Source organism: Macaca fascicularis, chromosome 17 (assembly GCF_037993035.2).
Source record: "Macaca fascicularis isolate 582-1 chromosome 17, T2T-MFA8v1.1".
NCBI lineage: Eukaryota > Metazoa > Chordata > Mammalia > Primates > Cercopithecidae > Macaca > Macaca fascicularis.
In genome coordinates this window covers 99,663,030-99,683,791 of record NC_088391.1, presented here as the reverse complement: position 1 = coordinate 99,683,791, position 20,762 = coordinate 99,663,030, and the positions used below count along the sequence as shown (strand labels likewise).

At 36.7% G+C, this 20,762-nt stretch overlaps 1 protein-coding gene across 12 annotated transcripts in view; it reads right to left on the bottom strand.

The window, feature by feature from the left end:
* MYO16 (myosin XVI) overlaps positions 1-20,762 on the bottom strand; it is a 698,554-nt gene that overhangs the window by 200,233 nt on the left and 477,559 nt on the right. For all 12 annotated transcript variants that reach the window (XM_045377420.2, XM_005586232.4, XM_074021383.1 and 9 more), the window contains one exon: positions 13,441-13,513. In XM_045377420.2, coding sequence (XP_045233355.2) covers positions 13,441-13,513 — 73 coding nt within the window. The remainder of the gene's footprint in view (positions 1-13,440; positions 13,514-20,762) is intronic.

The following is a 20,762-nucleotide window of genomic DNA, read 5'->3' as shown; positions in this document are numbered from 1 at the left end:
GCATGGTGGCGGGTGCCTGTAGGCCTAGCTACTCAGGAGGCTGAGACAGGAGAATTGCTTGAACTCGGGGGGCGAAGGTTGCAGTGAGCCGAGATCACGCCACTGCACTCCAGCCTGGGTGACATAGCAAGACTCTGTCTCAAATAAATAAAATAAATAAGAAAGACTGGAAAAAAAGAGCACAGAAAAGAAAGAACTTCCTGGGTTCCTCTTTTCCACATACCCCAAATCTTCTCGAAGTCTGATGTCATCACAACATCTGGGAAGTAGGAGCTCCTTCTAGATGTTCTGGTCCTGCTGATGGGCACTCATGTCCTCCTTCTAGCCCACATAAGGACAGCTTCCAGTGAGCAAGACAAATTACCTTCTAAAGTAACCAGCACCGGGTCACTCCATATTCTCCCAAAGGGAGCTCCCACTTACCCTTAAGGGTGTGGCTAGTAATGTATTGAGAATTACATGCACTTAGATGGAAAAGGGCATTTTCTCAAAAATCCAGTTACTTGGGAAAATGGAAATTTATGACGTGAAGAAGCCTCAGGGGCTAACTTCTTCAGAGAAGAAACAAACACATCAAAGAGCAGAACACTGGTGTGAACACGGAAGGGAATGTGGCGTGGGGCTGGGTGGATTTGCTGTAAAGTTCTAGTCTTCTTGCCAGGGTTAGAATGTTGTGCGTAGGTGTAGCTAGCTCAAACATCTTCAGAAATGGGGTGATTAGAGCATGAGAGGGTGGAAGGCAAGGGGTTCCTTGACTGAAGCAGAGGTGGGAGAGCTCAACGTGCAGAGGTCCTTACAACCTGATGGAGTTAGTTTAATGATGAATGCACATGGTCTTTTTCATTATTAACATGACAGGTGGAGAATAACCGTATAGTAGACATATACCAAACAAAATATTAAAGTAATAGCCATATTAAAATAAGATCTGAATATCACATATTGACATCCAAATCATAAGAAAAGTAATTCTTAGCTTCAGGTCAAAAAATGGTGCTCCATGGCGACCACCCTTCCCAATGGTTTTTCTTGTCTTTCTGCCTTCATGGGTAAAAGATGGTTTCTTAAATTCAGTGATAAATGAATTTCTGTAGATAGAAGAAGTTTCCCTAAAACATTCTATTACAACGTGAAATCTAACTTAAAAATTAAAAGAAGAACCTGCCATGTTGTGGTGGTCCTAGAAGTCATTTTAAACCTAAAGAACTTGAGAGGATTTGTATAAACCAGGAGACTCTCCTGGTATGGCCTTCTTCCCCCAGCACTCCCTCCAAGGTTACTGGATTTTCTTCCTTGTATATTATTTGCCCAGAAAGTAACTAGAACTTTTCCTCTCTGTCTTCTGGCAACTAGATTTCAAGAGAAATGCACAAGGCGGGAAGTTCCTTACCTTTTAAACTAAGTGTTTCTTAGGTAAACTCACACTTCAGTGATCATTTCTCTTAATTAAAATAGTCGCTTTGGATGAGAACATACCATATAAAACATTTAATTTTAAAGGCGCTGTTGTTAAGGCAAATACGATTTGAATATGGACACAGACCAATAAATTCTGCACATTATAGCTGGCAGAGGGAGGAGTGGCATTCAGTATCTAAATATCATATGAAAAATATTTTCTTTCTTGTAACTGGTACAGTCTAGCACATTTATCCTCTTGAATTATTCCATGAAAACCAAGTGATGCCAGGCGATCCAGATCTTCATGATCAGTTTCTATGTTTATCTTATCCTACAGGGCATAAATCTCCAGTAATGGTTTTGGAAAGAAAAACCATTTTCCATGCAACTGCGTAGCATCTGTCCACAATTGCATCCCTACTGTTAAAGTAATACATCTGCTTGTCACTTTCATTTCAATCATAAATAAAAAATAAAATTCTTAAAGAGAAATAAAAACTGTTCCAACTATTTCACTTTGCTTCAGAAATGATATTTTGATGCATTCCTTTAATAATTTGTTAAATTCCAATAATAAGATAATTTTGCTATAAAGGAATAATAAGTGCTATGAAATTATTAAAGTTTGGGGTGAAATATTTACTGAAAATGTACAGAAAATAAATGACTTCTTTTATGGAATGAAACCATTGGAAAATATTCTTTGACTATATGATATATACAATTGTAACTTCTCAAGTTATTATTAAAAATACATTGAATCATCTAAAAATTAACACAAATAGGTCTGTCCTTTACCTCAACAATTTGACTGTTTATGGATAGTGTGCTTAAGTGGAATACATTTTAGGGAACAAATTGCTGAGAAACAAATGTTGAATCCATGAAATAAAGTAATGTCTATTACTGTGCGAAATGATAAGAAGTTTGATAAAAATGATTCCAAATTTTAAAAAATCAGTGACTGATTATTTACAAGACATACCCACATTATATGACATTTTGTTTTCCTCTCATTTTGAGATTGTCTAATTGAAAATACTTAGATGGACATGGATGACTCTAACATATTTCATACAATTCTTTTGTTATTTTGCATTCAGAATAGGTTGCAGCTCTGTAGGTACAAAAATTGCTTTCAATCACGATCTGAGTGTACCCTCCTGGCCTTGACTGCCTTACAGAACACAACCTCTGTTGTGTTTTGACTGACCTGAGGCTTCTCATAATAGAAAACAGATACTGTAATTGTTTTTTTCTTACTGATATTTTACTGAGTTGAATATTGGCTTCACTGAATTGATCCCCTGGTTTAATCAAAGCAGTGAAACCAAGTGTGAATGTAGATGAAACCGTGGCAAATACAAGGATGGGAAGAAGTGAGGTCTCAGGTTCCTTCCTTTTCTCCACAAAGGTCTAAAGCAATCTACCGAACTTTGGATAACAGAAATGGATGTGGCCTCTGTCTCTGGATAGAGCAATCCAATTTATTCCTCTCCTGGTCAAAATGATTGATAAAACCTACAGCTTCTCTGTTGGACTTCTAGCATTGTTAAGCTTCAGCATCAGCTGTGAGTTCTTTTTGTGGCATAGGGTGATCTTTACAATACACCTGAACCTTTTATTGAACCTCGTGTTCTTTGTGTTCTGGGGGGAAAAAAAATCTTAAAATAAATTATTGAAATCCCATAGAGAAAATTCCAGCTTCTTGTGTAAAACCAAGTAGCCTGTGGACTGATTTCCAATTTGTACCTTTTATTATGAAGGTGCCTTCTGGAACTGAATCTATATTTGTGTTTCCAACAGTGGAGAGTGATGTGGAGTGATAGTGAGTCACTGGAAACATATGTAGTTTAAAGTAGAATGTTTTTCAAAATAATTTTTGTGTAATGTGTCCATTAAAATGTTTTACTTAAAGTTTGCCTTCATTCTAAACTGTTCAAAGCACTCATTGTTTGAACCAAAGTTAAAATATAGAAGTACTGTGGCATGAAATTCAAAACCACTAGAACATGTAGCTAAGGTTAACAATAAGAACATACTCAATATCAGATACCTCACTGAAAATTTAAAAAATGTACCCCACAAACCAAATGGTTTTGCCAAAGTCGTGGATAAAACCTTATTCTTCATTTATTTTCACTAAACTGTGTATGTGTATGTGAATGTGCACATGTGGGCGTGTGTTCCACACAATCAAAGATTAGAGTGAAGATTTTTACAGGCAAATCAGTTCGTATACCTAGAAGCATAAATCTGCATCAATCATTGGCATCACTGGCTTCAATGCAAAACAACCATTCATTTTTCAAATATACCTATTGTAGAGTTGTTTTGGGGTTCAATTAGATCTCCGAGTATTCCTCAGAGTAGACGTGAATGTGGGTGAAAGCTGACTATTCATAAATGCTCATGAATAATTACCAAGTAACCACTTAGATAGTATTTGCTCTTCTCTAATTAAAATACATGCTTTGTACATGAAGTGCCACTGCTAAGTGGTTTACTAATAAAAATTATGCACCCCTGGAACACACTCTTTAGGAACGGACCCTTACTGCTTATCCAGATGGCTCATCATTTGTATTAACGACAAACAATTTCTTGAGTAAATTTTCACCAACTGTTCTCCCTTTATTTTTATTACTCAGTGAAACATATCTGAAACAAAAATATAATAGAGCATGGCATATACATCACATAATTAAAGTAGGAGATTAATTAAAGCTGACTCCAGCTGAAGGCAGAGCCCTGGGCAGTGATTCTCAATCCTCTCTGCACATTGGAATTAACTGAGGAGCTTTTTAAGAAAGGCTAATGTCTGTGCTTGACCCCAAACCAATTAAATTGGAGTGGGGTGCAGGCATTGAAATATTTAAAGGGCTTTCCAGGTGATTCTAATGGGTAGACATGGTTGAACACACTGAGACAGATCATAGAACTAAGAATGCACTATGCATTAACTAATTTACTCATTAGTTTATATATATGTGTATATATAAGTTATTAACGTGTCTGTGTTCACATAAGACAGAGAGAGAGAGAAGGAATAGTGTTAGATTTAGATATTCAGCATTCCTGAAATATGTTCAGCAGAACACTAATTGTATGAGACTTTAATAGCTGTTGTCTAAAAACCCTACATAAGCAGAAACCCATTGGGGAAACATGGAGTTAAGTTAATAGGCTTCTCTGCAGGACTTCTCGGGGACTTGAACACGTCAAGCGTACTATAAACCTCAACTATTTGAAGATTACCTCGGGGCTCACCAGACTGCTCCAAGTGGTTCTCCAACAAATCAATTATCCCTGATTTCCATATATTGCCTATGAAATGGCAGGTCCAGGAGGTTGGTGAGGCGACAGCATCTCTGTTGTTTATTTCAGTTTTAAAAGTCCAGTTCATTTTGTCTTCTCGGAATCTATAATTGTAGAGGCCTTTCTTTCCTACCATTCTTATTTGGGAAAGGTCATGTTTCCTCTTTTGCTAGCACCATCACTCTTACCTTGATAGAGGATACCACCTCTGCTGATAAGCTGATCTTATTTTAAAAACAGAGGACTTGGGGGCTTGGTAGTCACTTGGTGGCCACAACAGAGAAGGGTTGCTTTCTTTACCAGAGCCCCGTATCAGGACCTGCAGTCAACACCCAGGAAGTGAACTGGGCACACATTCGCTACCACCAACAGCTACCACCTGACCCAGGCTGCCATATTTGCATTTGTTTGTATTTCTTTTTTTAACCCTTCTATTTCCTTTTCCCCTTCTCTTCTTTTTTTAAATTTTTTATTTTGTTAAGTTACTATTTCTTTTTTTTTTTTTTTTTTTTTTTGAGACGGAGTCTCGCTCTGTCGCCCAGGCTGGAGTGCAGTGGCCAGATCTCAGCTCACTACAAGCTCCGCCTCCCGGGTTTACGCCATTCTCCTGCCTCAGCCTCCCGAGTAGCTGGGACTACAGGCGCCCACCACCTCGCCCAGCTGGTTTTTTGTACTTTTTAGTAGAGACGGGGTTTCACTGGGTTAGCCAGGATGGTCTCGATCTCCTGACCTCGTGATCCGCCCGTCTCGGCCTCCCAAAGTGCTGGGATTACAGGCTTGAGCCACCGCGCCCGGCCAAGTTACTATTTCTTAAAGGAATCAATCATCTTTCCTTCTCTGGCTTCCCTTATATATTTTAAAAATAAAGTATGTATAACAAATTTTAGGCAAATATAAATTTCAGTTACTTCACATGTATAAAAACATTGTTTTACATAAATAAAAAACGCTTTCTCTTTTTACAACATTTATTTTATTCTGTTACTAAGAACAAAAAAAATCTAGTATTTTGATGGGTTTAATTCATGACTGTATTCTCCTTTAATGTAAATAATTACTACTTTGGGATTTGAAGAATTGGTCTTCAAAAATGAGTCTATCCGCTATAAACTAACTGGCTAAATTTATTGACAAATCTGATATAATAATATGCTAAGATCAGGATTGAAAAACACAAATTAAAAAAAATTATTTTTAGATATTTGGTATGATACCTTGTACATAAAATATATCCCTCAATTTAAATAGAAGCCATGCCTAAGAGTTAGAAACATAACCTCTGGTTAAAATGCTCTTATTTTAGAGCTTTAGTCACTCTATCAAATTGCTCAATGTTTTTTTAAAAAAGTTTGTTTTCTTGTTTAGTAATAAACCTCTAATCAATATGCTTTCTTTTTTCACATAAAATTATTCATATAGTCCAAAACCAAGGATTAATATAAAATTTCTACCAAAATAATAAGCCTTTTTCAAATAGTTGTAATTATTCAGAATTAAATGCAAAGTTCAGAGGTTCTGAATGACGAATTGACAGCATGGCCTGTGCTGGATCACCTCCTGGCGCCTCACACATCGGCCTCTGAATTCCCACTGCACCTCATAAAACTTGTGGGGATAACTCTTAATTTTCTGAAAGAGCTGTTGTAAGAGTTAAAAATTATATAGAACAATAATCTGACTAATAGTAGGAGCTCAAGAAATTGTAGCCATTATCAATTATTAGCACAAAACTACATGAAAGCATTCTCCTAGTTTAGGTATCTGGGATTGGAGCTTTATAGCTGGACAGCCACAATGATTAATTTAAGCCTTTTCCTGGTCATTAAAATAACTCAATTCACCCTTCTGTAAAGTAATCTGATAGATGTTTTCAAATGCTTTAATTCTCCTTATTAAGCTTTGTAACATTTCCTTTTAATCATCCTGGTACTCTACAATGAAAAAGATATACCTGCATTATGTAACTTATTTATTTATATTAAATGGATTTGGTGATAAATTCCACTATGTAAAAAAATAATGGCACATAAAATTTATGAAGAGTTTATTGTTTCTACACAAAATAGAATAAATAACATTAAGTCCTAAGAGAAATATTTATGAAGAGTTTATTGTTTCTACACAAAATAGAATAAATAATATTAAGTCCTAAGAGAAATACAAACAAAAGGGGCATCAAGTGAAGTTTAGAAAATATACACTAATAAAATTTTAAGTTTAGCTTTATGAGAACCTTTGGAACTGAAAATAGCTCAAGTTATTAAACCTGAATTCAGACCCTGATTTTGTTAGAACTTCTATGAGCTACTTAAATTATTTAACCTCAGAGGTAATATTACTTAATTTACAGAGATTTTGAGGGAAAAATCATTAAATGTATAGTTTGTATGCTCAAAATTCTTAATTATGTTGCCAGTACCCATTTTATTTCTCTAAAACAAGTTTTTGAAGACTGTTATTTAAAGAAGACCAATAATCATGCTATCTATAAACACAGAATCCAGTGTCATTGTAAGAGGTATATTATACTAGCATCTCATTATTTAATTATTCTATTTGTTTTTCTGTAGAAACCTGAATAGCATTATGCTAGAGTTCTGATATGTAGTGAAAATAAATGCATTTCCTTGTTCAAATTTTTAAAAACATCAGATCAACAGCTGGTAAGTCCCTGAAATGATTTTGGAAAGTTCAACATCATTACGAAAAGGAGATAGACAGGGTCGAAGATGCTTTAAGATAGAGGTAGATATTTAACACATGTATGATTTTGAAATCTGTGTGTGAAACAACTGAAAATAATACTTTATCATATTTGTGTATCAACTGATCAGTGGACAAATCAATATTGATATCTAATAGCGATCACATGATAGAGTGTGAGTAAAATTACATGGATCCTGTCCCATACTTAGACCAATATAGCAGCCTTTCCCCATATAAGCATCCCACCAGTCCTTTTCCCATGATGTCCAATTAAAATCGGTCCTTCATCATCAAGAGGTAGACTCAATTTACCCTCCTCCCTGAACCTGGTCATGCTTGTGATTGCTCCAACCTATAGAGGAAGTAATGCTATGTGACCTCTGAAGCTCAGTTATCAAAAAAGCATCCAGCTTCTATATGTGTTTCTCCTTTGGGGAAGCCACTCTAGAAAAATCAGCCAATAAACTGCAAGAAAGCTCCAACTAGTGTGTACATAGAAGCCACAGGGAGAGACCAACATGGAGAGACCAACGTGGAGAGACTTATGCAAGGAGGAACTGAGGCCCCCAGCCAACAGCCAGTGTCACCCTCTACATTCGTGATTGATGGAAGCTTCACATGGCATTTGCCTCCAACACTTCAGTTATCTAGCTAAGGCTCCAGATATGATGGACCAGAAACAATCTGTCTCCATATACCCTGTTCAAATACTTGACCCAAAGAATTGGTGAGCATAATAAATGTTTGTGTGTGTCATTAAGTTTTCAGGTAATTCATTATAGAATCATAAACGCTGCAACACTAAAAAATATGTAGGACTGGAAAAGAGAAGAATTGTTGCAGAAGTGGGAACATATTATCCGGCTAGAGAAAATCTAATTTATAAAAAAGGAATTTGCCCTTTTAACATTTGTACCGTACCTGCTATACCATAATGTCTATGTAAACTTTAGTGCTTAGAACAGGGTCTGGAACTTGGGGCATATATGGTATATGTTTATTGAATGAATGATTACGGATGCAACTAAGCCAGAAAAATGAAATCTACCAGATACTGCTAGCACGCACTTACAAAGCACAGACTGTAGCGGCCTCAATTTTCTCATCTGTGAAATGTGAAAATGCATGTGAAGAGTATGTGGGAAGAGTCCAATTAAGAGAAGTTAATTTACTACTCCATTTTTCTTCTATCATCTCTAGCATTATGATTTCACAATGAAGGGCGTTAAAATATTTCTTGAGGTTGAGACTGCCAAATTATATCATATCATTTCATAAAACTTTAGAAGTCAAAGTATCTCCATTTTTCCACACTCTGAGCACAAAGGTCAAGTCCAGGTCATCTGAAGTGCCCAGTAAATCTCAGCTGTTAGAAAACAGTCTGTAAGCAGGGAAATGATTTGAATTCTTGACACGTCTGATGAAATCGATTTAGATGATAAAGCCTAGCTTGAAGATAAATTACATATCACAATATTTTTTCTTTTTTTTGAGACAGACTTTCACTCTTGTTGCCCAGGCTGGTGTGTGGTGCTGCGATCTCCGCTCACTGCAACCTCTGCCTTCCAGTTTCAAGAGATTCTCCTGCCTCAGCCTCCCAAGTAGCTGGGAAAACAGGCACCCACCACCACGTAGGCTAATTTTTGTATTTTTAGTAGAGGCAGGGTTTCATCATGTTGGTCAGGCTGGTCTCGAACTCCTGACTTCAAGTGATCCGCCCATCTCAGCCTCTCAACATGATGGGATTACAGATGTGAGCCACCGCGCCAAGCCTATATATATCACAATTCTATCTTCGGCAAAGGGAGCTTTTATTTTGAACAAATGTGTTCTGCCTCCAATTCTTCAATTCTCTAAATTCTTCCAGTGTTTTTCTTTTTCTTTTTTTCTTTTTTTTTTTGGCATGATCTTGTTTGGTCACCCAGATGGGAGTACAGTAGCACAATCTCGGCTCACTGCAGCCTCAACCTCTCAGGTTTAAATTATATTCGTGTCTCATCCTCTCGAGTGGCTGGGACTACAGGCGTGTGCCACCACGTGTGGGTAATTTTTGTATTTTTCATGGAGACGGGGCTTCACCATGTTGGCCAGGCTGGTCTCAAACTCCTGGTCTCAAGTAATCCACCTGCCTTGACCTCCCAAAGTGCTGGGATTACAAGCACAAGCCACTGCACTTGCCATTCCAGCATACTGTTAATATGTAATTTTACTAGACATCATGACTTTAAGAGATTCACTACATGGCTTTGCATGTGTGTGTTTAGTGGAAGAATATAGGGAAATTATTTGTAGGTTAAATTATTTGTTTTCATGACTTTGCTCGTTGGCATGCAGAGCTCTGTGATAACGTGTTTAGAGAGAAAAAATTCTATCATTTATTATAGTAATACCTATCTTAAATTTTTCTCATTGATTTAAAATGGCATATGATGAACTATTTTAAACATATACAATCATGAAGAGAATAATGTAATAACCTCCATCAACCACTAACTAACTTCAACAATCATCAGTAAGTACCAACCTATGGCCAATTCTGCTTTTTCCATTTCCTTATTGCCCTCAACGGTGGACTCATTTGAAGCAATTTGCAGATGGTATGTCCTTAAATCAGTAAATACTTCAGTATAAGTCTCTGAGATACAATAACTTAGAGAAACACATTTTTTAGTATCTTTATCATACATAATCCAATAAATAATAATTTTTAAAAATTTCATTAACTGTCCAGATTTCACATTACTTTAACTTTTATACATAATTTAGCACATTAGGGCCCAAGAATGCCCACACATTCAGCTGTTGTACATGTCTTTAGATAGCTTTTAATCTACAGGTGCCCTCCTTTCACAATTTTTCTCCGCATTTTATATGTTAAAGAAGTCGGTTGTTTGTCCTGTACAGTTTTCCACACACTGAAAAGTACTACTGGAAGTACCAAACTACTGAGCTATGTCAACTATATTTTTTACGCTAGTATTGTACTTATTACTAGAAATAATTATGAATAGAAATGATTTGCTAATTCTGCTATGGTCTGAATGTGTTCCTCCATAATTCCCCAAAGTGACGGGATTAGAAGGTGGGGCCTTTTGGAGGTGATTTAGGTCATAATGGCGCCACCATCCCGAGTGAGATTAGTGCCCTTAATAAAAGAAGCCCCAGAGAGTTGCCTTGATCCTCCGTCATGAGTGGATGTGGCAAGAAGGCAGCATCTATGAAGCAGAGAGCCCTCACCAGACACCAAGTCCACTGGCGTCTTGATCTTACATTTCCTGGCCACCAGAACTGTGAGCAATAAATTTCTGCTGTTTATCAATGAACCTCTTCTAAGGTATTTTGTTATAGCTGCCTGAATTGACTAAGATGAAGTCAGAGAAAATGGGATTAGAATTTCCTATGAGCTGAAGTATCTCATCTTTTAGATGAGAGTCCATTTAATCTTTTGGAGCTACTAGAGGAGACTGAGGTTGGAAATGCTGAAGTTTTAGAGTATTTCTTAATATCTCCTCAAATGTGTCCCTACTCTAAACCATTGTCAAGCTTCCTGTGGAGGAACAGTTGTCGAGAAATACATACATTTATTCCTGAACAAGAAGAACCACTATGAAATCCACTATGAAGACTTTTTTCTTATGAGTTTATTCTTCTTTAAACTTCAATTGAAAGCATGCTCGTTGAACTTCTATTCTATACAAAGCACAGACACAATTTCAACTCTGCAGGAGTTGACATTCAAGTGAAGAGCTGATGGATGGGTCGATAAGCTCAAAACAGAATAAAATACATATTATTAAAGCACTAATATTCTTCTAGGTTTGATTCTGAATACAGCATTGATTTGTTAAGCATTTTGTTGCAAGTTTGTAGTGGAATAAAAGATAAGAAAGTCCAGCTTCTGTTAGCAACACAGAAATCTAAAATGTATCGCTCAAACCAATGGTCTTAAAAAAAATTACATGCAAATTTGCACTTGTCAAAAGATGAGATTTGTACTTATCATAAGATGAGATTTCCACTCATCACAATGTAAATAACTTTATTCTTCTAAATGACTCCTACTTGCTTTTGTACACAATAGCAAAGCAAACCGTTAAAAATCATATATATATGTATATATACATATATGTGTGTGTGTGTATTTCAATTTTTTTTCAAAATTTAAGTCCCAGAATTGTTCTTGAGATTTTTACACATAAATGCCCAAAGGTAGCTTTTGGCATTTAATAGAGACTGACTCTTTAGATGTGAAAAAAAATGCCATTCCTATTATACAGAAATCTCAGGCTGTAAATGTATTTCAAAATAAATCATAAAAATATTTAGCAAAAGAAGTTCTAATAAGGGATTTACGTAATTGTAGTAAAATAAATATGTTTCAGTAAGAAAACAACTTAAATGTTTTGCACATATTCGTCATTAGCACTCTCTATTGATAATTATATCTGGGTGTGGAGCTGCAGTTGTATGGCAAGTCCCCTAGTAGACTTCAGAGGTCATCATTCCATCTGTAATTTCTGCATGTCGCTTACCAGGAGATGGATAAAGCAGGGAATCTCATTGCAGACATGAAAGCTTGCCTGTTTTCTAAGATAATAACCTAAGGAATCTCTACTGATGCCAGACAGCTTCAAACCCTTGAGCTGAGAGATGTACCTTCATAAGCACCCTGCAGACCCACATATGTTGTCATATATTCTACTGGTCACACTTAACTGCTTTCTTCCTTATGTTCGTCACTACTTTTCTCACAATAAGCAATAAAAATAAACACATGAAGTCTTTCCTTTTCTATTCATCCACAGAAAACTATGAAAGGAGAAGAGATCTATGGCCTCTATAGTTCTAGTTCAAACTAGACATTTTGTAAAGTTCTGTAAAGAACGTGGTTCATGCTGACTCACCCTGGATTAGGTAAGTCAGCATAATTAAGATCTAAACACAGGATGATACAGAGCTTTTCTAAAAATAAAACTGGCCAATTTTTAAGTTTTTAAAGTGTTCCATTTGTGACAGTGATGGGTAGGTATCCATCATTTGTTAGTCATATACAGTATGAGAGTAACTGACACGAGAACCTCTATTGAATCATGTTTAATCTCGGAACTCTGTAAGTCTATTAACCTGATTTTACAAACAAGAAAACCAAAGTTCACTATAGAGTCTTCATCTTGGCCAAGAAATCGACGCTAGTAAAAGTCACAGACTTGCATCTCAAACACATTCTATTTCATTGTTTATCCTACCACACTACCCACGTTAAGAAAATAAAGCTAAACAAATTACATGGTTATGAAAATTCCTCCCAAATGCTATGGAGTTGTAATTCTTCCTGTACTATAATATAGCTTGGTTTTCTATTTTTTCATGTTTACCTTCCTACAGGCTGACTTTACCCCTCTGTTTGATAAGGAGAATTGTATTTCTACTGCCTTTATTAACACTTAGTTTTTAGGTATACTTAATAAAACTATTCATGCAGTGCTATTAAGATGCCTAAATAATTTAATACTTTCAAAATGCCCCAAATTATAGATAAAAAACAACCCATGCCTCTCTAATGTATTTTTATGATTTTCCAATAGTCCTATGTATGAATGTCACATGGAGATGAATCTACAAATAACATCACGTAGCATAATAGAGCACTTCCACTCTGATGTTTGGTCAAGGTTTTTGAAAGCCTTCGCATTATTTCAAATATTCATTTTCTCCCTTCTCTCTGACCTAGTTGAAACAGCATTTCCATTAGCACAACTCTGGTCTTCATCTTGCATTGTCTTTTAAAACAAGTGATTCTGCTTTCAATGTGTGACTATGCCAGTTGTTTACAAGATCACATAAAATGATTAATATATTGATAAACCAGAGATATTAATCTTAAAACATGAGAGTAAATTATTTATTTTAATTCCATACTTGTAAGTAGTTACACTGTCTTTACAGAATTAAAAACAGAACTTAGTTTTAAAAAGCCATTCAAGTTCACACAATTTTAAAAGAAAGACTACTTACTTGTTCAAATTCATTCTTTTGAAACTCTTCAAAACCAAAAATGTCCAATATTCCAATATCCAATGTCTGCATGCTGAAAGAAAACAATACACCAGGATAAATGGGCATCCTTAAAACTCCTTCATGACCCTCTGCTCATTCTTCAGGTCAGAAGAATCCAGACAGTTAGCACATTGCTGCCAATTTGGACTAAAAATATGAAATAATTATTTTAGAGTCTCATTAAAAAAACTCTGAAAGTTAGTCCCCCAAAAGTGTTATTTTAATGCTTTGATTCAAACACATGCACATTTATAAAAACACATCATCCTGTAAATCTGTTTAAATTCCTTATAGATGCTGGATATTAGACATTTGTCCAATGCATAGTTTGCAAAAGTTTTCTACCATTCAGTAGGTTGTCTATTTACTCTGTTGATAGTTTCTTTTAATAATCTGTACAACAAACTCCCATGATGCAAGTTTACCTGTGTAACAAACCTGTACATGTACCCTTAAACTTAAAAATTTAAAAAAACAAGAATTTGAGGCCAAAAAAACCCAAAAACCACATTGATTTTAAATTAAAAATGTACCACTAGGTGTGTGATTTAATATTTGCTTATCTGAAATAGTCCTTGTTGCTGTCTCCTTAGGTTGGACTTCTTTTCCTTTAAGGAACTGAACCTACATGTCAAGTGGTCCTCACTAGCTATACTTGTGTCTTCTCAGGCTATGCAAGCAGTAAGTCAGAATTTTTTCATCACACCCAAGTGTGATGTAAGGTAAAACACAGTTAAGTCACAAGCATGTTCTTTGATGGATCAAATTTAGTCACTTTAAAAATTCTTCCAGAAGTAATTCTTATAAAAGGAGAATGAAAAAAGTAGAACTTTTGAAGGATAATTTAAATAAATTGATCTTGTTATTCAATGTGAACTATCACTCTTGGAAACAGAATTTACTACAATTATCGATGATAAAAATCTCAGATGTCTGAGCCCACTTGATAAGCAAGGAAAGATGTAAGACAGGCTCAAGTCAGTGACAGCCGCTCTAGCAATGGAGATCAGGTGAAGAGGGTCACAGGGAAGGCAGGGAAGGGTAGCATGGGTGACTTTGGCATGAGCCTGCTTCTTACAAGGAAGCCCAGAGATAATTCTGGAATTTTTGGGAGGGCACGTACCCCACCTCTTCCACATCACTGATGTATAGTATGAATGGGACAAACGCTGTAGTAATTTCCTGCCAATGGGTACACTGTTCTGTTATTATTATTGTGCTTACAGGGTCAATATCCATTATTTGGTTGGTTGTTAAACTGGTATTTCCTTGCTTTTTCCAAACTGCAGAAGCAAACTGGCAAACATCTCAGTCTTTGCACTGTATTTTGTTTTGAACATACAGTACATAATTATAATCCATGAGGGTCTATAATACATCGCTTCAATGACCATTTTTTCTCTAAAAATGTAGTCATAATTCTATAATATCCTACCTGTAATATCTGTTGTTATATGTGGTAGAACATAAGCTTCATAAGTAGGAGGAAGAGAATTTTTTAAAAGCCTTCATACAAATTTCACATGTTAAAGAATATAATACAAGGAGAGAAAAAAAGAAATCATTCAATATATTTTCCTAATTGACTTAGTTTATAAGAAGAAAGAATAAAAATAGCTTTATAACTCATAGTGTGTCCAAATAAACTCTACATGGATTAAATGCTGGAACAAGAAATTAAAATGATGTAAGAAAACAAATGCGATTGTTTTTTCTGATTTCAGTTTTGGGAAAACTCAAAATAAGTGTTTTAAACTATTGAACACTTTCCAACTATTAAACACTAATTCAACTATTAAACTCCTTTGCAGGATAAGTAATATAAATAAAACTGTTTCTGTTAGAGGTAAATGTTATGTAAAAATGTATTGCGTCATTCGCTTTGGTCGGTACTTTTCAATTTACTGATACACCTCTCCAGTTTTCTGTTCACCATCCAGCATCCATGCATCCTCCTCTCCATCCTGCTGGCCTTACGATATGCACAAAGAGATGTTTGGAATGATGTTCGTTCAGTGCTAACAATGCTGCTGAGGCTTAGGATGATTTTTTGTTTTGGTCATGTGTGTGTGTCCGTGTGTGTGTGTTGGGTGTGTAGCAGGGTGTGGTTTGGTGTGTGTGTGCGCTGAGTGTGTAGTGTGGGGGTGTGGTTTGGTGTGTGTGTGTGTTGGGTGTGTGTTGGGTGTGTAGTGGGGTATGGTTTGCTCTGTGTGTGTGTGTGTGTGTGTGTGTGTGTTGTCTGTGTGATGCGCTGCATCATTTTTCTTAAAGCAGTTTGGTGATAAAGTTTGTCAGACTTTGGAGATGTTCGGTCTTGGGGTAGGTTTAAATACTTTTTGGTTGGTTAACTTTAGACAAGTTACTTAAATATTTTGAACTGGAGTTTCATCGTGTATACAAACAGGAGACCAAGTAAAATTTGTCCACCTAGATCATTGCTAGAATTAGAGATGATACGAAGTTCTAAAACAAATAGCTGTTATACAGAGTTTCCAAAAAGCTACCTTTAAAAAAAAAAAATTAAGTATCAATCTTATTAAAATTACAAAGAAATACAATTTGAAAAAATTAGAATGAGAAAGATATTTTCCTATACACTTTTTCTGATAGTTTAAATTGGTAGAGGCTTCCTCAAAAACAATTTCGTTATAAAGTTTGCAATATTCATATCATTTGAACCAGTACTTCCATATATGGGAACCTATTCCAAGATTTTCAGAAATGCTTTTGAAGACTTATAAACAAGGATGTTCATTGTTATCTTAATTACTACAACTACAAAAAGAAATATTTATTTATATCCCAGACTGAAAACACAATTAATTAAATAGCATGGACCCTATGATAAATTAAGAAAGCAATATATAAATTCTGTATAAATAATAACCCCAATTATATATCCAGAAGGCCTGGAAAGAAATAGAATGAGACTTGAAAAAGGAAATGGAGATATTGCTTTACTTCTTTTAACTATTCTCAATTTTCTAAGGTTTCTATATTGAAACATCTATTTTTATAACCAGCAAATATTTCGTTGATGTGTATATAAAGGTAATATGAAAACACAGGAAATGTTCATGAACAACATTAATCCCAAAACAAAAGCCAGAAACAAAATGTATACCTTTAGTATACTTAAAGTATAATTTGAACTATGTTAAAAAATAAACTTAAGACACAGGAAAAAGAAAGTCTATGTTAACAGTACATGTAATAAGCTGGTAGACCTGGAGGTGATTTCTTAATTTCCTAAATGTTCTATACTGAGTATTATAAGAATATTTATCTTTAACATTATTTAAAAACTATATTTGGGCATTTTCTAATTTTGTAGAGAAAAGTGACACCAATATCCCTAAGGGCAGAGAGGGAAACTACAGACCCGGTGGGTAGGAGAAAAGTGTCTGGTTTTGCCTGTGATAAGAGATGCTGCCAGGGCAGGGACAACTTAAGGAGTCAGGAGAAAAAGCACTGGGGCCTCTCCCCTGAAGGCCGGGTGCTGGCCCCAAGCACGGATGCCTCCGTTCACTGACATCAGGGTCCCTATGTCAGGCTCTCAGGTTTGATTACCCTCCTTGCTTCCCAGTTGACCTTGGCAGAAGAGACCCTATGATCATGGCATATTGTTTTGATAGAATTTAGGGAAAAGAGCAACAGATACCAGTGACACCATGTCGCTTCATATATACCTGCCTTCCTTACAAGGATGGCAAATTGCATCAACACACAGAGAAGAGACATTTGGCCACTGTGGCATGTGTGGGTGGGCAAAATCATTACAGGATGGGTTCACATTGGGGAAAGTGAATGATTAATTAGTAATTTAGAGTGGCATACATTTGATTGGAAGGGTATTCCTCTTAAATGATTTTTTTTCACATTTCACAGATACTGACTCCAAACATACTTGGTTTTTAAAAAAAGAAAATTTCATTGTCAGGAGAAAAATTAAATGCAAGTTAAAGCATTTGAAGGACTACTTCTGCAATTACTGAGATGCATAACATCTTCATTTAAAATAATTTATTTCATCATTTATGACTGAAATATGTGTCTGTTACTGCAATAGCAACCTTGGCAGGATAGTAATAAAAACTTTTAGCCAGCAAAACGCCCATACTACATAGCAGTCTGCATGGCTGTCCTTTCCCTTATTGATATTTGACTCCTATTCCACAGGCATTTAACTTAACATTCAATTTCTGACAAGGGGGAGCACAGAGGTCATGTGATCCAGCCAAGACTCAATCCTATAGGCAAAATTAACATACGAATTAGATGATCTGTTTCAGTTCAAATTCTGCCTTAGAATTCTCCTGAGAGCTTTCCTGATAGTTAACAAAACTGTCAGCTTGCATTGACATATTAGTAAAATGCAACACCCTTTACATCAGACAAAATATTAAATGCCAAGACATCAGTCTGGTTTTCATTCTACCTTTCATGTAGATAGGTATAGGGTGGAGAAAGGACTGAATTAAAGAGAATGTTTATCTTAGAACATGGGCAAACTCACTTCATCTGAGCAGAACAATCTGATGGTGTGTACAAGGCAGCTTTTGTCCTCAATTATCCTCAGGCAAGGAGATTCCCTAGAGAGTGATCCAAGTAGTCAGTTTAGGAAGTAGCTTAACCCTACTTGGCACAAAAACCCTTAGACTGACTTAGACCAGTAGGACCCCAGATGGGGCAAGAATTAAATATAAACACATTCCAGACGTGAGCAATCTTGTCCAGACCTACTGCCCTTGGGATCAGCTGCACGTACATAGAGGCTAGTGCTGGAAAGTCCCTGGAGACACTGAGCATTCATCAACTGCACTGTCAATATGCTGATTTATTCATTTACAATAAGTTCTGTTTTCCTTAGTTGGCATGATGCCTTGCTGTGGAGGTGAGCCCTGCTTACATCTTACCTTCTTTCAACCTCTCAGGGTATTTTTCAGTCTATGAGAGAAACTTGGGGGGAAGAAGTAGGACTCTAGGATTGCATACTTTTGGGGGTTCCTCTCTTTTATTCTTTGAAGAAAGTACCTGAGACTTCTCACTTTCTGCAACCATGCCAGAAATTATGGAAAGCCTTTGCAATTCTGACAGTTGAGCTAGAAGCTGGGAGTAAACAGAGGCCCTCTGGCCTTCTCTATCCTTTATGGTAGGTACAAACTAGCATCCTCCTAGATACAGTCATTCCCTGCACCTTTCCCCACAGAAATATATGTTAGGAAGTACAGAACTGTGGACCCCTTGCAAGGAAGACTGCAGTAACTAGACTTCGAGAAAATCTGGGATGCAGGTGAACACAGGAGTCCTGTGCACGAAGCACTGTTAAGAGCATTTAAAAATGCCTCTCCTCATTTAATCCTAGCAGATACTGAGATACAGAATGGTGAAGTAAGCTGCCCCAAAACACAGATGAGTATTAGAGAGACCAAACATTTGAACTTGGCCATCTAGCTGTAGGGCCGGTGCCTGTAAGGTCTATGAAGCACTGCAGAAAACTATTTCCAATTGCTGGTCTTACACCCGAGTCTAATTCTGCTCTCCTTAGAAACAGGAAGGGCACTGCCTGCACTTGGGATAAGAAAGTGAGCAGTTCATCAGTAACTGTAGTAGTGATAAGAATATACATAGTAACAGATCACTTATATCCTTCATAGTAGTGAAAGCCACACTCACACTTTAAAGCATGAATACTTAGTATCTTTTTTCTTTTTCTTTTTTTTTTTTTTGAGATGGAGGTTCGCTCTTGTTACCCAGGCTGGAGCGCAATGGCATTATCTTAGCTCATCACAACCTCTGCTCCTGGGTTCAAGTGATTCTCCTGCCTCAGCCTTCTGAGTAGCTGGGATTACAAGCATGCACCACCATGCCCGGCTAATTTTGTATTTTTAGTAGAGACGGTTTCTCCATGTTGGTCAGGCGGGTCCTGATCTCAGGTGATCCACCTGCCTCGGCCTCCAAAAGTGCTGGGATTGCAGGTATGAGCCACCGTGTCCAGCCAAATACTTAGTATCTTAATAAATTTGTGTTTTTATGTATTATATGCTGCATTTATAACAATGACATATATGTCTGTTTTGTTACAAAAAGCATCTTTAGAAACAAGAATCAAGTCGACCTACAACACAATTTAATTACCTTTCAAAAACAATAAATAATATTTATGTTGACTCATATCTCTACTCTCAAAAACTCTCATTTCAGAATAATAGTAGACTAAGTAAGACACCAGTAGTCCACAGGTATTCTGTAATCATGAAAAAGCATGGTTATGAAGCACAGATAGAAACACGGATAAATAGTTATCACAAAATAGTCTGTGTCCAAAAAAGAGCCAGAAACAAAACCGTACTTACGGGATGTGGAGCATCAGGAACCCGCATACATGGCTGCTGGTAGCTTGAAGCTGAACTTTGGAAAATGCTTTGACTTCATCTACCAAAGGTGAACACATGACTACTGAGTGACCCAGAAATTCCACTCGTGGGCTTGTAGCCTGGAGAACAAGTACGTATGTTCGCCCTAGCATATGCACAAGAATGTTCAGGCTGTTTTGTTTCTGTTTTGTTTTGTTTTTTTGAAACAGTCTTCCTCTGTCACCCAGGCTGGAGTGCAGTGGTGCAGTCTCGGCTCACTACAACCTCTGTCCCAGATTCAAGCGATTCTCCTGCCTCAGCCTCCCAAGTAGCTGGGATTACAGGTGTGTGCCATTGCAGCCAGCTTTTTGTACTTTTACAAGAGTCGGGGTTTTGCCATGTTGGCCAGGCTGGTCTTGAACTCCTGGCCTCAAGAAATGCACCTGCCTTGGCCTCCCAAAGTGCTGGGATTACATGTGTGAGCCACTGCACCCGGCTGCGGCTGCTTTATTTCTAATGGTCAAAACTGGAAACAACACAAGTGTCCATCAATAGTAAAATACAAAACCGAATCATATGCAGAGGTATGTCCAGACATATTTTTACAAAATAATATTATACAGGAATACAATAAGAATGAATTACCACTATACTCAATTTCAGATGTGCGTCTCACATAGGAAACATTGAGCAAAAAGAGACAGACATTTGAAAAGTGTATGGAGGAGCCCTCTGGAGTGCTGGGTTGATTCTACGTCTTTTTTTTTTTTTTTTTTTTTTTTTTTGAGACGGAGTCTTGTTCTGTGGCCCAGGCTGGAGTGCAGTGGCATAATTTTAGCTCACTGCAACCTCTGCCTCCTGTGTTCAAGCAATTCTCTTGCCTCAGACTCCCTAGCAGCTGGGACTACAGGCACGCACCGCCAT